At 42.2% G+C, this 23000-nt stretch overlaps 2 protein-coding genes across 2 annotated transcripts in view; both read right to left on the bottom strand.

Annotated features, from left to right (window-relative positions):
• si:dkey-100n23.5 overlaps window positions 1-18695 on the bottom strand; it is a 49541-nt gene extending 30846 nt beyond the window's left edge. Inside the window, 10 exon segments of the mRNA XM_062431567.1 lie at window positions 1325-1403; window positions 6037-6075; window positions 6663-6694; window positions 6696-6753; window positions 9644-9731; window positions 11813-11873; window positions 11967-12023; window positions 12984-13038; window positions 14075-14127; window positions 18551-18695. Coding sequence (XP_062287551.1) covers window positions 1325-1403; window positions 6037-6075; window positions 6663-6694; window positions 6696-6753; window positions 9644-9731; window positions 11813-11873; window positions 11967-12023; window positions 12984-13038; window positions 14075-14127; window positions 18551-18631 — 603 coding nt within the window. The 5' untranslated portion in view covers window positions 18632-18695.
• A 2490-nt stretch (window positions 18696-21185) lies between these two features.
• Window positions 21186-22492, bottom strand: mid1ip1a (MID1 interacting protein 1a). The gene has a single exon (XM_062431574.1). The coding sequence runs from the start codon at window positions 22490-22492 to the stop codon at window positions 22004-22006; it is 489 nt and encodes a 162-aa protein (XP_062287558.1). The 3' UTR covers window positions 21186-22003.
• Window positions 22493-23000: the final 508 nt, after the last annotated feature.

Below are 23000 nucleotides of genomic sequence, written 5' to 3'. Positions count from 1 at the left end.
AGTGGTTAATCAATTAATCGGTTGATTACGCTTTGAAAGATAGTGAAAAATGGCTATTGCACAACTGTGAAAAGGCTGGGGTGACTTCCTCAAACGGCTTATTTCATTTAACCAAAAAGCAAAGGTAATTATTTGATCATATAAAACGTATAAAATAAGACAATCCACACATTTGAGAAGCCAGAGCAGGTGGATGACGGGCATTTGTGCACGATTAAGACTTAATGCCACTATTTTGCTCCACCCAGTGGCATGACAAAGGACCCATTACACACAAAAACACATTTTCTTTCTACACACAAAGGATTACGTGATCCGAATAATAATTAGCCGTAAGAATATTTCGGTTCATTACAACAGCATTGTGGTAGCTTTGGCCTTCATTCCTGTTGAAATTCTTCACAGCAGGCATTTCGTCTTACAGGAAAAACACAGGTGCATTCAAGTGTCGATGGATGCCGACTGGTGAGCCATCATACACTACACCATTGTTAATGCTATCACTTCCATCTGTGTCTTCCTGCTTTAAGGTGTCAAAATGTCTGCTGTGAAAAAAGGTCTATTGCCAAGATCTCTGACGCAGCAAGTTAGAAAAAAAGTCAGATCAACAGAGCAGTTGTAAACAAAGCGCCAGGTTAGTGAATTTGCTGGAAATGAAAACAAAGGCAAACAGTAAAGTTATCACCCAAACTGTCTTGGATTGCAGTTTACACACAGGCTTATTTATTCAATTTCACATACAGTACTTGCCATACTTGTGTGATCATGTTTTCCTACAATTGAAAGCATTTTTACAATCTGGCTCAATTTTTAACTTTTTTTACAATCTGGCTGCCTGTCTAACCTGTAGTGTTTCTTGCAGACTCAGACTTAGTCAGCAAAAACCCCATGTTCCAGTTTTCCAGTGTTATCATAACCAAAACTATCAAAATTAGACCAAATTGTAATTAACCCAATCATGGGCAGCATTATTTTAGCACTAATGCATTTAACATCTGTATTGCCAAATTTTTGAGGATCTCCACTGATTACTTATTACTTATTGTTCGATTTTATGAAAACATGAATCACCTTATTTTACCCAAAAAATACACCACACACAATTTATTTGGTGGATTTTGTTTCAACATTCAATTTTTGTGAGAATGTTTATTCCCACCAAGTACAGAAATAAAAGAATACACAAACACAATCCTACTTTCAGCTTTCAGAGATGTCAGCTTTTACTGATGATCCTTTTCTAAAAGGTCACAATGCATTCAGCTTTAGCTAAATCTAGCGTCCTGGGCTGCTGTGGCAGGTTGCACGCACGTCGAGCACTTACCCTGTCATTGGCCACGCAGATGATTCTAGCGTAGCAGCCGATCATCAGGAGGATGAGGCTGAACAAAGGCACGTACCATCTGCAACGCACAGACATCAGCAGGCAGTAAGACAAGCTCCAAATACAGAATGACTATTAAAAGATGATTCTTGCTGTTCCTGGTGGGGGAAATATCACATTAAAAAGAAAAAAAAACACAGAAACAGAGTTTAACTGAGAATGACAATAGGGTCACACATCCTAATGGAGTTTATAAATGTAATAGCATGCTAGGTGTCATATGTCATACTGTCAGGGCCTCCACTAGATTAGACATTAGACCACAGACAACCCTGTTCATAAAAATGTCCTCTGCAGGCCCGTTATCCTAGGAGGTTACTGCTGTTAAATATGATTTGGTCATTCTGATTACTTTCACAGTGTTATTCAGTCGTTTAAATTCTCTTACTGTTCACTTTCAACAGGAAACAATTCGTCCTCCTGAAAGTCATATTGACCACTACAAATGTACTAAAGTAAAATGCTCATTTCAGTATTTAAGTGTAGTTTAGACAATTCCACTGGTGGACACTGGAGAGTTTTAGACTGAATAGCTGATGTGTAGAGGACATGCAGTATTAGACAGCACAGAGTTGAAGAGTCCTGACTCAGCACCTCTGGTCCTTATGGCATATGGTTTCAATGGGTAGAGGAGAGGTATACAGAGAACAAAAGATAATGCCAGCAAAGTCACATCACCAGAAATGCATGACATTCCTATGGGATGAAGGGTTGACAATCAAGAGAGGCTCTGTGGAGAATAATATGTCAGGTATTTTTCTGAGTGGATGAAAGAGAGCGAGACGAGAGGGGGAAACGGGGGTGATGGCTTTGTTGGAATGGCAGCCTTGTGTTATGCAACCTCTTGGGAGGTGATGTAAGCTCAGAGGTGTTTCAACCTCTCCCTGTAATCACGAAACAGGCCTTTGTCTTGCTTTGATAGACAGGTTCCTGGCCTCTGCTTCCCTGTTCAGCCTCAGTGGCTGAGCAGGCGCGACCGTGCCGTGCAACAGCCTGTTTCCACGAGTCCTCCTGAGCACCTGGCACATAGAGAGAGGCACTGCTCAAATGCACCTACATAATAAACATATTGGATTGTGAAGGAGGAACAGCAAGAGTAATTATAGGCCTAATCATGATCCAGGAGGGAAAACAGGTTCAAACAAAGGAGTTATACAATTTTGAATATTAGAAAGTATTTTAGTTCAGCTGGCATTTGACATTTATGAATTTGAATCATTTTCTGAATCTGTCTCTGATACATCAATACAGGGAGACATGTGGTCCTAAACCTCAAAAAACATGTTGGGATGAATGTCCAACACTGTGCATGAGAAGAAGGGAGGCATATGTGCTAAAGATGCAACTTTAAGCATCATTGCCAAAAGCAAATATTATGTGCTTGGCCTAACTTCCCTTCGTCCATATTTGTCTTCCAAGCCTCCCAGTCACAGGACACTTTTTTATTAAAGGCTTTTTATTTGCAGGGGACTCTGGGATGGTAGGCGTTTGTTTCACAGCAGGAAACAGGAAGCGAGAGAGAGAGAGAGAGAGAGGCTGCCTTAAACATCATGTTCCTTCATGTCTTGTAGGAAACATCAATATACAAAGAAGAACCCCTCTGAACATGTGTGTGTGTGCGTCTGCGCAGGTTCAATAATGGCTTGGGACAATGATGAAAGCGTTTCAGGGGAGACTTGCGCGAACGTCACCTCGGTGTGATTTAATAACCCGCTCTCCGGAATAAACAGCGCCCAATTACGCCAGCGCACGTCCCGTTAATGATGGAGAGATGGGGAGGGGGGGGGGCTGTGGAGAGGGGAAAAGGAGGGGGTGGCCTTTTTAACGATAGCGTGGGGGGCTGCGAGGAGGAGAGAATGACGGGCGGCAGCTACAAAGTGCTCTAATTAGCATGATAATGATCTGCCATTAGAGTCCGCTGTGCTCTATAGCTGAGCACTACCCGCGGAGAGAGCAAGAGCAAGAGCAAGAGCAAGAGAGAGATGGGAGGAAAAGAATGAGAGAGAGAGAGAGAGAGAGAGAGAGAGAGAGAGAGAGAGAGAGAGAGAGAGAGAGAGAGAGAGAGAGAGAGAGAGAGAGAGAGAATGAAATCGAGGCAGAGAGAGAGGAGAGTCTGAGTGGGCAGGCGATGATAAAGGTGAGAACAGGAATAAAGGTGAGGAGGGAAGGTGGATGGATGACAGAGGATTGTGGGTCAGGAAGAGAAAGAGCAGAGCAGTGATTAAAAGACAGGGAGAGGGATAAGGTCATAGTGAGTGAGAATGAAAGGAATAGCAGAAAGAAGCTGCAGCCGATAGATCGGCTTGGGAAGGATGGCTAGGCAGATGGATAACCACAGAGGGGGTTTTGAGAGTTGGAGGAAACGACGACAGTGAGCATTGGTGGAAGGCTTCAAACTTGGAGGAAGATCATCACAGACGCACACAGATTCAATCTCTCGGCTACAGCCTGGCTTTCCCCTCCACTGCCGCTCTGAAGTGAAGGGTGAGGCTTGGATGAAAGAGGCTTTAATTGAAGTGCTCAGTAGAAGATGAGAGCACGGTGGGAACCCATCTGCGGTGGTTAGTGTTCAACTGCAGCCGTCAACTTTGACCCACGAGATCCTGCTGCCGAATAAAAGATCACGATCTACCTGTTCAACCACTTACCCAGGCCCCAAACCAAGAGACAGAAGGAGAGGAGGGGAGCAGGGTGTGTGTAGCATCAAGGTTTTTCATCAGATTTTCATTGCGAGGCCGTACTTTGCTTTGAGCTACATGCTAAGATGCTCACACTGACGATGCTAACGCTATGATGTACACAACGTTTGCAGTCCTTGTACAGCATTAGCATGCTAAAATTTGCTAAATATTGTTAATGGACAAATTAAAATTCTGACCTGATGATGATGCTAGATTCAGAGAGGGGATCTCCAAAGTTATTTCAATTCATCCTGAGGGGAGCGTGAATGTGTGCGCCAAATTTCACAGTAATCCATCCAACAGTCGTGAAGAGATTTCACTCAAAACCACAAGATCTACCTCTTGCTGATGCTGAAGAAAAGTGAACACTGAAGTCATTTGCATTAATCAGGACAAAATTTGGTGCCAATCCATTTAGTAGATGTAGCTATATTTCACAAGATACATGAACACTTTGTCAAGGGATCATCACAGTCATTAGGCTTTTCTGGGGACTATGAATGTTTGATATAATGCATCCAATTCTTGTTGAGATATTTCAGTCAGGCCCAAGTGGTGGACCAACTAACACTGCCATCCCTACACTATCACCGATACTGTGGCTAAAAATACCCGGGTGATCATAATTTTTCATTTGTGAACATGATTTTCTCCGTTTTTCAGCGCTATGCCTGACCAGTGCCAGTGATACAAACCGATGGGGACCTCTAAGAGTGGTGACTCAGCTCAGCTCGAGTGCTTCCAATTGCTGACTCAACCCTTGAAATTCTGCACCTCCGTCACACGGCCCTCTGCTTTTCACTCTCCTTCCTCTTTCATCCCCTTTCACGCACTCCTCCGAGCCTCCCCCGCCTCCTCTGTCCTGTCTGTGCGCTTCGCTGAACTCTGATGAAGACACACTACGGGGCGTGGGCAGAGGCGAGGGCAATCTATTTCTCTTACTCTCCTCTCCTTTACGTCCCGCTATGCCGCCCCTCTTTCCATCTCCTGCTGAGTAATTCCCAGTCTCTTTAGCTGTACCCCGTATGCCTCCCCTCCCACAATTTCCACTTTTCACCTTCGATACGGCAACCTCTGACCTCCTGCGCCTTTCCCTGCAAGATGTCAGCAGAGCGCGCGTGTTTGAGTGTACGTGTTTTTTCCTTGACGGGTGCTGGCTCGGCCCCTAATCTCTCATCTGGTTTGATGTAATTAGAGCTAATGAAGATTCCCTGATCCTCTGAGCGCCTCGTCCCCCTGGGCCACGACAGCGTGGAAAAGTAGAAAGAGCCGGGGAGCAGAGGAGCACTGATAAAAGAGACACAGGCTCGTTTAGCACAGCTGATAGCTAAGTGTTGTTCTGCGTGTGTATGTGTAAGTGTTTGTCTGCGTGAGTCTGTGTGTGTGTGTGTGTGCTTATTTGTTTAGAAAGATTGATTCCCTGCTGATGCTGCGAGCAGCAACACGATTACCTTGGCTCATAGCGAAGTGTTGTTGTGTGCATGTGTGTGTGAGTGTGTGTTTAAGTGTCTGCGTCGGGGGATTGGCAGAGCCCTTGCAGACTTAGGGCCAGTTGCAGAAAGCAGTAGACAGGCATAATCCTTCATAGCCGTCCTAAACACTTAAATACACAGGGTAGCAACTCCCCTAAATCTGACAAGGCAGAGGCAGACACAGGCACATCCACACGTGTGTGCACACACACACACACACACACACACACACACACACACACACACACACACACACACACACACACACACACACACACACACACACACACACACACACACACACACACACACACACACACACACATCTTGGCCTCACACCAAGAGAGAAAAAACCCTGTAGGCTCCCCTGACATGCAACCCTTCACATTTCCCCACAGTGACAGCCCTCCACAGCCCCCCTCCATCCCTCCACCCCTCCTCCCCCCCATCTCCCCCAGTGGGGGAAGCTTTGATGGCGGCACTGAAAGGGTCTACTTACATCCCAAATCTCCAGGCTACGTGATCGTCTGTGATCCAGCTGGAGGAAGAGAGAGAGAGAGAGAGAGAGAGAGAGAGAGAGAGAGAGAGAGAGAGAGAGAGAGAGAGAGAGAGAGAGAGAGAGAGAGAGAGAGAGAGAGAGAGAGAGAGAGAGAGAGAGAGAGATGGGGGGGTTACAAAGGAAAGGGAGAGCGTGAGCGGAATAGAGACTTGTGTGACTGCGGAGCGGGAAAGCAGTGCAGCTGTAGCTATTAATAAGCTGAGAGTGGAAAGAGAGAGCCGAGCCCGGAGATTAAGGCTCTGTCCCAATTCTCATTCCGCCGCCTCCTCTCCTCGGCCTCTTCCCCCTTTCCTCAACCCCTTAACTACCCTCCAAACAAATAATGCTTTCCCTACTCACCACAAGAGCTGGAGACTCTGAGTGGGTGTTTTACTATTCAAAGATGTTCTGATAATTGCCAATTTTTATCACATAAAATCTTACGAGGAAAGGAGCCTGTCTGGAGCTGGAATGAGGCCAGAGCTGTGGCCCTCCTTGAAAGGAAAGACATTTAACGGAAAAATTTGCTGTCGCTGGCTGACGAAACAAAGAAGCACTGCTGTAGCTGGATGCTTGGCTGTACTTACCACCAGGCTCCCGCGGGGCCATAGTATCCCCTTGAGCAGCGGCAAAGAGGCCATGACCAGAGGAACACCCCACGCCGTCACATGGTACAACCTGATAAAAGAGGAGATGTTTATTTCATTATGAGCAGCGAAACCGTGGAGCTTTGCCCCTGAGAAAAAAGAAAAAAAAAACCTCTAACGAAATCAATTCTTTTCCTCTTCAGTTCATCCTTTTGTTGGCACTCACATCTGGGTCATTTTTCAGGTGCAGACAGATGCCTATACAGCCAGACTGCCAATACTCAGGGTAATATAAACCATAATTACCCCTAGTGTTGTGGAAAATATGATTTGCAGAAGAGTGGTCTGCATCAAAACCACAAACAGGATGCGGATTCTCACTCAGCAGGTTTAAGTAACTGATAAATTTTATGTTGTGAGGAGAGATCTGTTTATGAGCTTTATTGTATAAAACAGGCTACTTCTATAGTTTAAGAAAGGTCAAGGGGTAATACTGCCTATCACTGAAAAAGGAAAAGATTATTGACAGCCTTCTAAAAAAAATCACTAAACATGGCTGTGTGTGTGTGTTAGACAGATGAGGTGTGTGTGTGCTCCAGTGTCTTTGGGTGTGGGCGTCGATACTTTATAGAGCGAACAGCGTCGCCCGGTCAATAGAGTGGAAGTCCTGCCCTGACTTCTTCCAAGTGCGGTCAATCGAGAGGCGACACGGCTGACACGCACTCTATCGTTTCCAAGTCGTGCGCCACATACACACACACACACACACACACAAAAACACTTTCTCGTTCTGTTTTCGCTGGGGCACACTGTACTCCCCGCCTCTGCCCCCGTCTGATGGACAGCAGTGTGACTGTGTGGGAGGTGGTGGAGAAAGAGAGATGGCTGGTGGTTTAAATAGAACAGAGTGGTGGGTGGGAGAGAGACATAGGATATGTATAGATCCAGAGAGTGAAAGAGAGAGAGTGTGTTTAGATCGAACGCAGGAGGGAGCGTGAGGGAAAGAGAAAAACAAGGGACAAAAGGGAGGAAAAGGAAATGGTGGAAGCTCAAAAAAAGAGAAAAAAAACAAGCGACTGAGCGATTAAAGCACAAGAGAAAGCAAGGGAGAGAGAGAGAGAGAGAGTGTGTGTGTATGTCAGTGGGAGGAGAGATACAAATGGTGAAATCAGTGCTGCCATTCCCTGGCGTGACGATTGGTGGAGGGGGGCTTGTCAGGAAATCAATGTCGAGAGCTCGCAGACCAAGAGACACGCAGCAGCAGCGCACACACAGACTCACACACACATATACGCACACACACCACACTCTCGCAGCGCTTTGAGAGGGAGATGACGAGGTCCGGAGCAGAGCGCAACATGGGCTTAATGAGGCACAGCAGGATCGCGATGCGCTCTGCATTTCACACACCTGCACGCACACCAACACGTGTCGACACACACACACAGGCAAGCTCATATAGAAATCTCTCTCGAGGCTCGATCTCATTTCTCGCCGCCTTACACCATTTTCTCAACCCCCCCCCCCATCTCCAGCTTCACCAATATCTCTCTGCCCTCAGCGCACGGCAGATTCAGTAAGCCTGAATCTATCCTTCAAACACACATAAACATACATGCACGCACACACACACACACACACACACACACACACACACACACACACACACACACACACACACACACACACACACACACACACACACACACACACACACTCCCTATCCTCTCTTGCATCCACTTCAATCAGTCTTAGATCATCCAGCCTCCGTTCTCCATCGCCTCTGGCGATTTGTTCATTCATAAACCATCACAGTGCCGTCGCTGTGTGTGTGTGTGTGTGTGTGTGTGTGTGTGTGTGTGTGTGTGTGTGTGTGTGTGTGTGTGTGTGTGTGTGTGTGTGTGTGTGTGTGTGTGTGTGTGTGTGTGTCTGCGTGTGAGATAGATAGACAAAATGTTGGAGGTCGGGTGTGGGAGCTGAGGGATAATTGTGCTTGCATGCAAAGCCACATACCTTCCCGCCTAAATACATACAGCTTATCTATACACAGTCGAGCCTCCTTCGCTTCACTCTAACCTATTATGCCTGGTGGGTTTCTTTCCCCCTTTCGCATCATGTGTGACCGGTCACATGCAAAAAAACACAGACATGTCCCCCTCCCATGTTAGTCCCTGTGGACCCATGAGTGGTGTGCAGCTGATAAGACTCTGAAGCGTAATTCTGTCCCCCAAGCAGGCCCCCTTCCCTGCGCCCATAAAACCGTCTTCCTCTGAGTTATACACACCATTATATCATCTGGCTTATTGCTAATCAATGCAGGGAAACTCCCATGGGGGGCAAGAGGGGAGATAGGGAGGGGGGCTCTCTCTTTACCGGCCCAACCCCTCACACACAGAAGGGTAGGAGGGGTGTGTGCACCTACAGCACACAACCACGCACAACTGACTTGACTTCGCAAACTGAGTTGTCGTCGCTAACTTGTTCAAGCTGCTACTTTCTTTTCCCGCCCACAGTGTGCATACTTTGCTTTTCCAAGTGTGTTTGTGTCACAAAGCTCCGCGTTAGGCAAGGAAAATGAGAAAATGTCTCTCACACACACAGATACAGACACACACAAATTCACACTCGCACTGTGGAGAGTGCTCATAGGAGTTTGAGCGACAGAGACACAGAGCCACAAAGCGTGAAGATGGGTGCGCACGCACGCGCACACACAAACACACACTTAACGGCTGACACTCATTCCCTTTTCAATTAGAGCATCGGCTGGCTGGAACAGAAAAGGAGGAAAAGGAGGAGGAGGAGTGGGCTGTCAATGCTCTACGGAGGGACACATGCTGTGGCAGACCGAACACACACATCCATGGGGAAGCGGCCACAAAAAACAAGACAAATACACCTGAAAGGAACACACAGAGGCCGACATAGAGACAACAAATGACCTGTTTGTGCACACAAGGTACGAACAGTCTCCTACTCACATTTCAAATCTCTTTGTGCTCATTTCTCTGACCAAGTTGAGGTACAAGTTGAGTGTGATGAGGCAAACCCAGGCCAAGGCACTCCAGTCTGCAGAAACACACAGACAAACAACAAGGTCAAATTACAATACAGCTCCCCCACCACACAACATGCACCTGCAAAAGTGTGTTCAAACCTCGTGTATGTGCGCGCATGTATTCCACTTTTTGATAAATGAATGCCCATTCTGCACTAATATGAGGGAAACCTGTGGCTTAGGGTGATGGATGAGATGGGGGAGCTCAGAGAGAGATAATGATGAACTGTGGAAAAGCAGAAGGGAGATAAAGCAGGATTGGGAGGCAAGGGAGGAAGAGGAAAAGAGCGGGGTGCAGGGGTGGGGGTGGGCTTCAACTGAGTCGACCTGAGTGAAAGTAAAGACGCTGAAAAAAAAAGTAATGAAGAAAGGGAAAAAAGGAGGGCGCAGTCAGCAGAGGGGAAAAATGAATGCATTTTACAGAAACAGGGAAGAGAGTGTAGAAAGCTCACTTCCCTTTTTGTGCCCTCGATTTCAGCCCTCTTCCTATCTCTGTGTGTGTGTGTGTGTGTGTGTGTGTGTGTGTGCGTGTGCGTGTGCGTGTGTGTGTTTCTGTTGACAGGACAGGCAGGGCCGGTCGTCACAATGATGGATTCCCTGAGCCACATACTCAGCTTACTCAGTTTCACACAGCAAACCTTCACACACACAGACACAGACACACACACACTAACACAATACTTACACTCAAGGAACTATTGGGAATAGTGTGCAGTGACTAAGAAAGAAGGAGGCTGGCTGTCTATGTCATTATCACAATAAATCACTGTCATTGGGACTGTAAATACACCTTACCAGGCAGCAGCTGAAGCCTTGCTTTAACTTGACAACACACATCTCAGCTTCACCACCTGTCCTGCTGCTGTCCCTTCCCTCCATCTTCCTCCATTTCAAACACATTTCATTAAATTTTATTGGTCAGAGTTAAAAGCAGAGCTGTGCTATGAGGCTCCCGCTAGACTTGGCGCTTCGCACGGAAAACAAAGTGCCCGTTCAGCCGGTGTTTATGTACAGAGGTTTGCCCTCAGTGTGAGGATCCTCATGATAAACCGAGGTGACACACACCAAACCCTGCAGCACTAACTCACTGCCCATTACCCTGTATCCGCCTGAGTGTGTGTGTGTTTGTGTGTGTGTCTGTTTCCCTGTGAGACCAATAAATATTAGCACCAAGCCCTGGCTACAAATCCTAATGCTAATCAGGGCTAAAGAAGCTGTAATTGCAACAAATGTCGTCAAAGCAAATAAAACCAAGAGTTTTAGTGTAAAACAATAGAGAAAAAAAATCCTCTCAATCTCCTTAAATGAGAAACAATAAATGTCTCCGATTGATCTAAATGAATTTCTGTGCTGTGATTGGAGGAAAATCATCTCCTCATATAGGAACTGGATATTCAGCATTTAAAGGGTGTTGAAACACTGAGGTGCCTGGATTGGAGGCGGTAAACTGAGCGGCTGCGATTGGCCAACAACTTCACGGTACTATGTTGGACTCCCAAGTATTACACCATCGCCATGGGTGTGGTGTTCTCGGTACGGGTGTGTGAATACTCAATGATCAGAAAGTTTAACTAATGCGTTAACAGCCTTGGCGACTGCTGTGTAACCTAATGACAAACACAAACAACGACAATGGCAAGTCTCAACACAGACAAAACAGTTCCTCTATTAAAATTAAAGTGATACCATATGAGAGAATAACCACAAGTTTATAAAAAGCTGGACTCAACACCAGTGTCACCAGTCTTGTGATTTGCAGATGACACTGCAGTTTTTTGTTGTTTTTTTGGGTGGGGGGGGTTGGTCAGTTTTTTGGCCAATAGCAGAGATTTAACGATCACTCATGTAAAAATATCAGTTTGTCTCTTTTAAAAGCTCACATTGCTAGGTGCTATAAGTTGGAGCAATCAGTGTCAAGGCACATTTTGTTCTCCAGGCAAAAGACGAAATGTAAGTAAAACGGTTTTCTGTGGTGTTGTATGAATTCTTTAGCACGTCTTTGCTGAATCTCTGCTTTCTTTGCTCGCTCGCTGGTCCCTACTGTTAAAAGTGTGCCAGTGAGCTATTAACTGACTTTTTTTTTTTATCTTACCAAAGTACGTTAGCCACCAGGCCTGGAAGTCACAAAGAGATCCCTCTGGATGGGACTCGCCCTGAAAGAAAAGCACAAGGAAACATTTTCACACCAGCAAAACCCAAAAAAGCAATTATGTGTGTGTTTAGTGAAACAGACAAGAGTAACTCACCATGACATATGCTACGCTGTCGAAGAAGGCAGCTACAGTCAGGCTGAGAATCATCTTCTGTACCGTAGAAAATGAGACAAAGGCATAAAGAGGGATTCTATAGCAAAACACCCCCGGTAAATATGCCAGTGCGTTTTTATTCACTTAGAGAGAAGGGCAAATTATAGATCAGATGATCACTGATGTGGCTGACAGCTTGGCATACAACGTCCCATGCGACAACTCCATAAAAATATCACAAAGGATTCCCTCTATAGAGACTGAATTCATTATGTTTCTTGATGAAATTAATCAATAGTCTGTGCACTATAGAATTTCTGTGTCCAACAATGACTCTGCCGAGGCTGCAGGAAGACGACAGGGGGAGGAGGTGGAGACAGAAAAAGAGCGCAGGAGGGCCAGAGAGCACTAAAGACTATTGACTGACGGATAACCTTTGCAAGGGGATGGAGGGAAAGAGATGGTTTATGTGGTGTGAGAGGAGCAGAGGAGCAGGAGGAGGTGAGGCCACTCTCTGCAACCTGGTCCAGGGGCGATAGGATCCATCAGAGCCCCACGTTAAACTGTCATTTACTTCAGATTAGGATAACTTGGACTGCTGCTCAACCTGACAGACCTGCTGGACTGGCTTCAAAAACTAAAACCGGCTCTGAAGCTGCACACTCAAACAAAAGCTGAAAAATAAAACCATGGAAAATGTTTCTGTGGGGAAGAAAACAAGTGGAGAGAAAACTGTAATCAATATTATTTAGCGAATATTCAGACCTTAAGGATAGCGCAAACCTCTTCATTTAAGGGGGGGGGGGGGGGTGGCAAAGACGGCAGTCATTATCACAGAATAACCATGAGTCAATTAACTCCACAATTGATTAATCTGTGCATTTTAAGTGGGTTCAATTATGCCAAGATTTTCCATGGCTAATTGAACATATTTCCTGTGGCAACGAAGCAAACAGAAATGCAAAAAAAAAAGAGAAAAGGAGTCACAACATACTGTACATGGCAGTGTGTATTTACCTGAGCCAAAGAGTGATACCTGCGAAGCAGCCAGATCACAAACAGCATGAAAAGGCTGTAAAAAGAGAGAGAAAAAAAAACTGTGAGATTTTCATGTTTATTGTTGCAGGGGAACAATTTGTGCAGGAGCAGCAATGAATGCTCTAACAATGATGTATTGTCTTTGGTGCACATAAATGCAACATAACAATTCAAACACTAATCGATGCTGTCTCTTTGATAACATTAACTCCACCTGCTGATATTCTTTTGCTTCTAGCAAGACTAGTGACAATGAATGCTCCAATAAAACAACTGACTACTGAATCAATGACTCCGATGGCTTGTTGTCAACAAAGCAAACAAATGTTTTCCAGAAGAACTTAGGGTCCCCACAGACAAATTTTGTGTTACTCATTTCAATTTATTATCTGTGGCTGTGGACTTGCTATTGAGACATTTTGAGATAAATCATTTAGTTTCATTAGAAAACACGATTTAAAAAAAATGTAAACCCCAACTATTAATGCTGCAGTCATGTCTTGGAGTATTCTGACTATATTCCACTTTTTATGAAGAGTATAGACTTTAATTATTTTGACCTCATTTTACAAACATTTCTGACATGCTGTACAGTGTGTGCACACAACAATACAAACACAACAAAGGTTAGTCACATACAACAAAACCAAAAACCACAGCCCCCAAATCAACACAGTCAAATCAACACATCTTAGAAACAGCCTCAACAAGAGCTGGATATTATCAGTTTCATCATGATAGTATGTCTTACAGGGTTACTGCAATGTGTTGCATTAGACTGTGCATGTTAATGTTATAGTTAACCTCCATCAGAAACCTATTACACCTTCACCTGTGAAAAAAACAAACCTGTTTACAGATGTTTCATGCAACCACTGATGTCACACTTTAATAGAAGTTATACTCAGATTTCTTGTCTCATAAACATAAAGCTCAGCAGAGAATCTAATGTCAGTGTATCCCTAAATAACATTCAGCTGTGAAGAGTTAAACTCTCTGGTGTAAAATAAAAGTTGAGGGTTCAAGACAAATCATTTATAGAGAAAGTGATAATTTGAAGAAATATTCACCATCCTGCAAGTGAGACGGTCCCAGTGGCTCGCTTTACTGTTAATATCACCACCTGTAAATCAGAAACAATTCATTACTGTAAGGCACCTATCTATAAATAATAAAAACAGCGTATTAAAGTATTTGTTGACTTCGGCATTGCTTACTCTTTTGTTTTTGTTTTGAGTGTGGCACTGTGCAAATTGGTTGAAACGTGCACCCAAAATATTGCACGATTGTCATTAAAATCATAACCTTAAAAAATTACTGGGTTGAGAAGACTGATTTGTTCAAGCGTCTCTTTTGTGTGTTTGTGTACGTGAGTGCAAGCATGCAACTAACAGGAAGTAAGATAAAATGAGATGTTGCGTGGACTTCAAGCAACCGGAGCATCAGACATGAAGCAGTAAACACCTAAGACACGTATGTTGTATGAATGTCACCTCTCCACACATTGACCCATTTTAACACGTTATAAAACACAGAGGGGTTGTTAAATGACAGCTGAGTGAAATGAATAACAGATAAGCAGATGTGTTAGCGCTGGTGCCTGAAATACAACATATTTTGTGCAAAGCCGCAACCTGAAACTGAGCTGAGAGCTTTTTGGCAGAGAAACATGACAGCTAAAGAAGGGGAGGAATGAAGGGAATGAAAGGTGTGTGAGTCGGTGCTGTGAGCTTCAGGGGAAACTAGGGGCCTGTATTCCTACAGTTAAAATAGAGCAAGGCACGTCCGCACAATCAACTGTGCAACATCGCTGCCGTGACCTCTCTTACACACACACACACACACACACACAAACACAACAACAAAGGGCTACATAAGATCAGTGTGATAACCTCTTCAGAAACACTGCTGTGTCCTGTGTTGCCCTTTATAGAAAACATCTATTGCCAAAATGATCCAGGAAACACTCTTAATTAAATGTATGGAGAGTGGATGTTATATTGTTCATAGTAAATAGCTGTTGTGGTTTTAGCAGTGCGATTTTCATCTGTTCAGAAAACACGTGACTCACTAACAGGAACACACTGCAGACATGTTGTCTCTGAGGCCTTTGACTAGTTTGTTACTGTTTTAATTAAATTTGAATGATGGCACCCTGCAGGGAACCGTGGGAGTGTTAAAAAGACTCTTTGCTTTTTGTTACAAAATGTTCCATAAATAGGGCACGAGTGATGTTTATTATGGTATTTTTGGCATTGTTTTTTGTTTTTTTCTATTAATGATATACAAGTCACACAAACATTTATATGATGGTTACAATGGGTAATGTTTGTATTCCCAACTCTACTTAATAGAAGATAAAAGTGGAGGGATGAATTTGAAATACTAACAAAGATCTGACTGTTGATTTTAATCACTAACAATAATTTACTATTGATTAATTTGACAATTATATTTTCAAGAAAATGTAGAAGTTAGTTCATCACAATTTACAAAAGCTAAATATAATGTCATCGAATCGCTTGTTTTTTCTAGTTAAAAACCTGAAGATATTCAGTTTATTATCACATAAGATCAAAGAAAGCAGCAAATCGTCACAGCTGACTATCTGTAAGTAGGGAATATTAGAACATTTTGCTTAAAAAAACGAATAAATCTATTGATTGATTATCCAAATACATAAACTGTACACAACTGATGCTCAACATTTAAGTCCACATTTCTGAAAATGATGTACTCTTATTGGAGAAAATAAACAACTGTATCATTTCTTAATTGTGTGGAAAGTGTTGCGCAACTGTCACTAAGATGTTGCAGGCATGTTAGCAGCACTCAGGACTCACAAATATCTTGAATGCTGAGCAGGACATGAGGTTGGAGAAGATAGATGATTATATGATTCATTTTTAGTTGGAGTACAATAACAAACTGCAACTTGGACAGCTGTCTTCGTCAATGTAAGTCATCTGTATATAGGTTTGTCATACATTGTACGGGACAGTGTGAGCGATTGCTGGGAATTATGAGCGATTGCTTGTCAGTAAAGGGCTTTGGGCTCTAAGAGAGACGGCATTGCAGCAGCATTCTTCCTCTGATATTGTTGGGGCCAAGAGAGCAGAAGATAACCTGGAGCTTAATGCTCCTGGCATGCAGAACAACACCTACTCACATCAGCGTGTTCACCAGAGACAGCGTCGGTCCTCTGACTAATCTGATCCAAACATATGTATGTCAGCTTTGATTTAGCAACAAGCTACAATTGTTCCAAGGAGGGTTTTTCTTAACTAAGTTATTCTAAAGATAAGCGAACTATTGAAAGGTTTATCTTAATCTCCTACATAAATCCCAAGGTTGTGGATTCAATATCACCAACACCTGTACAAATTGAATTTGAAGTTATATTTCTGAAGGTTATGACATTCAATTATTGTGCTTGAGACTTTGCCAGAGAGGAGTGGATGAAGCCCAATGGTAGTTTTCAGTCCATAAGGAGATGCTGCTTTATTAGATTGTATTATACTGCAAAGAGCTCGTTTTGGAGAGAAAAAAATAACACGAAAAAAGTTTTAGAGCTTAAGGCTACTGAACACCAACTTTAAAAACCTAATATTACATTAATTTGGCAGGTGCTTTTGTCCAAAATGACTAATTTTTCATCAGAACATTAAAGTGTTTGAAGATATTTTTTGTACAGGAAATGAGAAGTGCTAGCATATGTGTGGTGTAGTATGAAATGTAGCAGCTTTCAGGATTAGCTGCAGAGGTCTGTGGGCAGAAGCAAAGGCTTCGATGGGAAGAGGGTTGCAGTAGTCCAGCCAGGAGATGACACACACCTAGATGAGAGCCTGATCCAAATCCTCCTGATGTTATACAGGATTAGGAGTGGACTACTCCTGCTTAAACCACAGCATCAAAAAATACCATTACGTCAAACCACAACCTGTCTGACATACTATCAAAAATATCTTAATGCCACAAGATTAACTGAATTGCTTTGACTCAGTTACACACAGTGGTAGAAGAAGTATCCAGATCGTTCTCATGTCCCGATCTTAAGATTTTACTTAAGAAAAAGTATTGATACTCATTATACAGAATGGGCCCTGTAAGTGTTTTAGCCTATTATTGGATCATTATTATTGATTAACTAACATGTAAGCAGTACTTAAATGTTGTAATTAATCAAGATGGGCTCCTTTTGAACTGCTGTATATACTGCTAGGTTTATTTCTTTTTTGTTTGTTACTATTACATATATGTAGTAGAGCAATAGAGAAAGAAATACGTTATTTCCCAAAAACTGCAGTGGAGAATAAATCTAAAATACGCTAGTCATATATAGGTTTTGTGAAATGGTACTAAAAGAACAAGTTCAAAAAACAACAGTCAGGTGCCCATATGAACAATGAATAAGGTTTTCCTCCCTGTAATCATTCCTCCTGTTTATACTGGCTGTTAAAAAACCCCATTCAAATATGCTTTCAATGGAAGTGATGGAGGCCAAAATGCAGTGTGTCCACACAGTCATTTTGTGCAAAAATGTATTAAAAGTTGATCTGAAGAAGCTTATATGAGGCTTCAGCAGTCTGAGTTAGTCATATTAAGTGAATATCTGCCACATTTACTGTCTTTTTAGCATTAAATTCCCTCTTTATGTTCCCCTGTTGAATTGCGGTGGAAGAATAGTGACAAATAGAGGGACTGTGGCAGTAAAAAGGCTGTAAAGGTGAAAGATATCTACTTGATTTGACTCATCTGAACAGCTGAAGCTTCATGAGCTTCAGATGAACTTTTAAATATGTTTTTGCACAGACACAGGACTGTGGATTTTGTCCCCCATCACTTACTTTGTAAGTGTATAAGGGATCTCTAATGGTCAGTGAAGGAATTATTACGGCAAGGAAAATGTTTCAATGTTCATTTGTTCATTTCTAATTGTGAATCCCTCCATTACATGCAGTTCTCATGTAAATGTATTTAACTTTCAACCTCTACTATCAGACATTGTTCAATTGCTTCAGTTGTTGTGTTCCCCAGTGTTGGTGATGTAATAATGTGCCATGTTTTCTTCTCATAGTATCTTTCACATTCCAGTTAAGGTACGCATGAATTAGTCAAACTGGTTCACTTATCTTGTCGTGATAAGGAACTCAACATCTTTACTTATCTTTATTCATACTGGCCAAAATAAACAGGCTGCTTCCACATTCATGACATGCAGGCTCAAATCAGACGTAAGGCTGGTCAACATGATTGAATTTGTTAAAGTAAGTGTAATAAACAACAGTGATATGTATGTTAAATTCATATTCAACAGACCTATTATAGCAGCTCGTCTATCAGCTCAGTTGTAGCATTATATAGAGCCAGAAACCTTGCAGGTCATCAAATAGTCATCCGATTAATCGAGACATAATCAGTTCGAGGGAGTTAAATTAAGACCAATGCCATAATAAAGCCACCAAATGAAGCTAACACTGTCAACGTTATGTAACTATCTAGCTAATTAGCTAAAAACACTATTTAGAGTGACGTTAGCTACTTACGCATCGATAGTCCTCTGAGTGTGTGTTAAAAAATACGCAGCGTGTGTCGTTACTGTCTGGCTTTAAATTTTCACTGTCCATTTTTTAGCCACGATGATTTAGACACAATTTGTTTTTGTTTTGCTGTAAGTTAGCTTTCCTTGTACTTCCGGTTTCTACAGTGAGCAACAAGGGACAAAAAGCCCCACTGCCGCTTGTGTATTGTTAAGTACAAATTACTCTCCTAATATATATTTTACATATATATAAATATATATTATTTTTCCCTTTTGTATATGTGTAACCTGAACATGCATGTTTGTAATCCTGTGTGAGGGTGTGTTTATATGTGTTTAATATACTTATCAATGTATATAGAATCAAAATAAACCTTAAGAGTGTCAGAAAAACCCCAACATATACTTATATGGTGTTTTAATTATATTTCATTATAACAGTCAGTGGGGAAGTATAACTAAATACATTTCCTATGTTATTGGGCTTAAGAGCAGTTTCATGATACTTGTACTATTAACATGTCCTGCTTCTTCATACTACTCCATTACATTCTCTGACAACTATAGCTAATTTACAGATGAACGTTTACATAAAAAACAACTGATGTGCTAAATATTGTGCATTATTACAGATTAAACTATATACTGTTATGGCAACTTGTTCTGAAGTAATCAATCTGAAAACTTCTTCCACCACCAATATCCATTTATGTTATATGCTGTTCACAAAAGCAGCAAAATCCCAAATTTTACACTTTAACAAATATCTGGTTATCAAAATCTCTCTCCCTTTGGTACAGCTTGGTCTACACTACAGAGTACACTCCATACATAGTAAAAGCACTGCAGTTTAGTGATGGCCTCTGGCATTAACCTTAAGGTTGATGATAAGGTTATCTCAGCGGATGTTTTTAGTAACCAGCAGCTTCATTTACAGTCAAACGCAGATAGGCATGTTACCTTTGCTCTAGCAGTGGCTGAATCACAAACAATAAAAACATTTCAAGGTGTGATAAAGATGTTTGATGAGTATCGCTTCCTTTGTTAGACTATTATTACTGCAGCTGACTTCATTCAACTAAGCTTTAGAGCTTCAAAAAAGGAAAATATTGAAATTAATTAAATTATTGAAGTTTTTTTTTAAAGTTATTGGTTATTTTAAACATTGACTGAAAAATGCTCAGAATTTTGACAAACTGGATTTCACATTTTGTCATGTAGCTAGAAATTAAAGAAATTTGACAAAATGAACAATATAACATAGTTCTAGTATTGGTATTTTGTAGTATAGGCTATCAAGAGGCCTAATGTAATATAGTGTTATCTCTCCACTATGTCTAATCTTTTTCAGTGACTTTCAAAGTGTAATGCTTCTAAACATTACAGTTGTGTGTTAGTGTTAGTGTGTGTGTGCGTGTGTGTGTGTGTGCGTGTGTGTGTGTGCGTGTGTGTGTGTGTGTGTGTGTGTGTGTGTGTGTGTGTGTGCGCATGTACATGTGACACTGAAACTCTAGCTGCACCCACCCCACTTCCCTCTGTGGCCTTTGAGGTTGTCACTGTCACTTACACAAACAACACTGAGGCAAGACATTACATAAACTAAGATGTGTGTCCACACAAACAGAAGCAGTCTCCCTTTTTGTTTAAAAAAAAAAAAAGGTTTAAATGTCAATATGAAAGTAATAATAAAAAGCAAAGTGAACCTATTGTAGTGCACACCTGTATTTATTATGTCTATCCCTGACTCCAGCATATATTAAATATATTAACGAATGATTAAAATTATTCAGTACTTTCCAGTATTGTCCAAGAAATATTCACTGGACACAATCAGAGTGAGAGAAGTTGGCTTTTGGATGCATTCAAAATGATCTTACACTTATTGAACAAAAGCCTCTGGCCCTTTACTTTCAAAGTTGAAGCGGTTCACGATGTTTGTCAGTCTAAACTTTACTGAAAGGGAACATTCTGCATGTTTGCAGAAGAACGTCAACATCTGAAATCAACATTACCCTCAGGTAATTTTGAAGCCACTTCTCCCTTTTAACACATTTGGCTGAGAGCAACGATTAAGCCGTAAACCTATTTTTTAAATTTTTTTTTTAGCTTTTTACCATGAAATAAATAAATGAATAAAAATCAATTTCCAGAGCAAATTGTCTCAATGGTTACAGTAAGCACCACTTTAAATAAAATAAATGAAGCGGAAAACAACAGCTCTGATTCCTAACAGTGTTCATATGCTGTCTCTGAAGTGACGACTTTTTCATTACAAAAACAATGAAAACTTTAAGCTAAAGACACATTTATTCTCAACTGTAGTTTTTTTTGTAGTTAAAATGTTGAAACTTGAACATAATCAAAAGTGATTCTTCAAAGATGTTAAGATGCATAAAACATGTTTTTGACCAACATTACTACTTAGTCAATATTTGAATGTAGATTTGCCTACAGGTGTCTGTTTGGTCAGAGGTGACAGATCCCTTATTTGTCAGGTACTCTAAGAGAACTACTACGTAAACACATATTTGGTATTCAGTGTACTCCTAATTCAGTTTTACGATGTTCTGGCATGTGAGATTATGTTTAAATCTGAACGTTTCTGCATTTGTGAGGACAAAAGTACACCACAAATTGACTCAGTTCATAAAAAAGTTTATTTTCAGTACAAAAATGTTGCAGGAGCTACGTACAAAAGCATTTGCTTGTTTTGACAGATGGACATCTCCAATAATGCCTTTACAATAGCAAATAAATGACAATGACAACAATGCATCTTGTGGAAAAAACCTCTCATTATTCTTTATGCAGAAGAATTATCAGTTGATTCCAGTTCATTGACCATGTAGGACATAAGGAGATCACTGGCAGCTATGAGTAAGCATCTGCCTTCTTCCTTTAAGCACAATTTAAAGACACAGACACATCAGACTAGAAGTAGCGTGGTCATACACAGACAGATCCATCTGGACACACTGACATCATCAGCTTCACAAAGAGAAAGCTAAATCTTTTGTCAGTATTCCCCGTCAGAGGGGTGGTTCAGACAACAGGCCGTGTAGTTCATGCGGTCCACTTCTCCAACTTTGAAATAACATTAGGCTCTCAAACATACAGAGTGAGGTAATAAATTATACATTAAATAAAAGTTTAAATATATTTCACCTGCGTGTCACTGAATACATGATATGTACAACACTTTGGAGCAAAAACCGAAGTTTGTTGTTAAGTACACAGATGCTTTCTTCAGGATCAACACATACAGTTAATACCACAGAGTAGACCGAAACCATGTAGGCCTATACACAGAAAAAAACAGCTGCTCCTTCCACTACCATCCACATGTTTGCCATTCAATTTCATCAGTAGTAACAGCAGCAGCAGCAGCAATAGAGAATATTGATAGTTCAGTTAAATCAGCCACATCATTTGCCTCCCGTTTCAATGTGTTGCAGGCTTACTGGCCCCATCCTCCGATACCAATCTCCTGCTTGTAGCGCTTGGTAAGAGAGTTGGCCTGCAGTGTGAGCTTGCCCAGGACCCCTTGGAGTCCGGTAAGGTGGAACTGGAACTGCTTCTCCAAATCCTCACCCTCCTCGTCTTCCTCCTCGGATGATGATGACGATGCTGAAGAAGAGATGGATGCGGACGAGTGCACACGGGTGAATTTCATGCTCTCTTTCCGTCTCTCGTCGGCTGCAGCGCACCTGACCCCCCACTCGATGTTCGTGCGGATGGACTTGAGCAGCTCGTAGTAGCTGTACATGTCCCCCTCGTCCAGGTCTGATTTCATGGAACTCAGCTCCCTGTCCTCATCCAGCGGGACGTCCCGCAGCATACTGGGCACCATGACGGTCTGATCCATGTTGTTGACCGCGCCGATGAAGCGGTTCATGGCGTTGAAGAGAGAGTTCTTCTGGTTGGGTGTTTCTGAACACATCATCATTTTTGGCAAATCTCTTTTCCGTCTGGCAACAGTAGTAAAAGCGAAGATCCGAGTTGTTTTTCTCCTCTGTGAATGCCCTGGTTTAATTCTGGGTTGATCGGCTTAAGAGAAGCGGCTGCTTGTCTGTGATGCTGCGTAGGGGATTGGCTGTCTTGTAAATCAGGCGAGCTGTGCTGGTAGTTGGGCACGATTCTTGTGTTTCCCTCTTGTTGAGTGTTAGTGCCCTTCTCGTTCTTTCTAGTTTGTCGAAAGGCGGGTGTGCCTTTTATGTATGCAGGTGGTTTCGTGCTCAAAGGCGTTTCCACAACCTGTTTGTCAAGTTCTTCCACTGCAGTTGTAACCGGATCCAAATGACCTGGAATAGCACACAGCAGAGCAGAGAGGTTTGGCACATTTACGTAAATGGGGGTGGCAACAAATTGACAGTAAGGTACACCCCTCTTCAGAGAATACAGATGCTTCCTCATCGCTACAGAAATAACAAATCTCAGTGCTCGGCAATTACTTG

The sequence above is a fragment of the Scomber scombrus genome, chromosome 13 (assembly GCF_963691925.1).
Source record: "Scomber scombrus chromosome 13, fScoSco1.1, whole genome shotgun sequence".
Taxonomy (NCBI): domain Eukaryota; kingdom Metazoa; phylum Chordata; class Actinopteri; order Scombriformes; family Scombridae; genus Scomber; species Scomber scombrus.
This window is presented reverse-complemented; position numbering and strand designations above follow the sequence as displayed.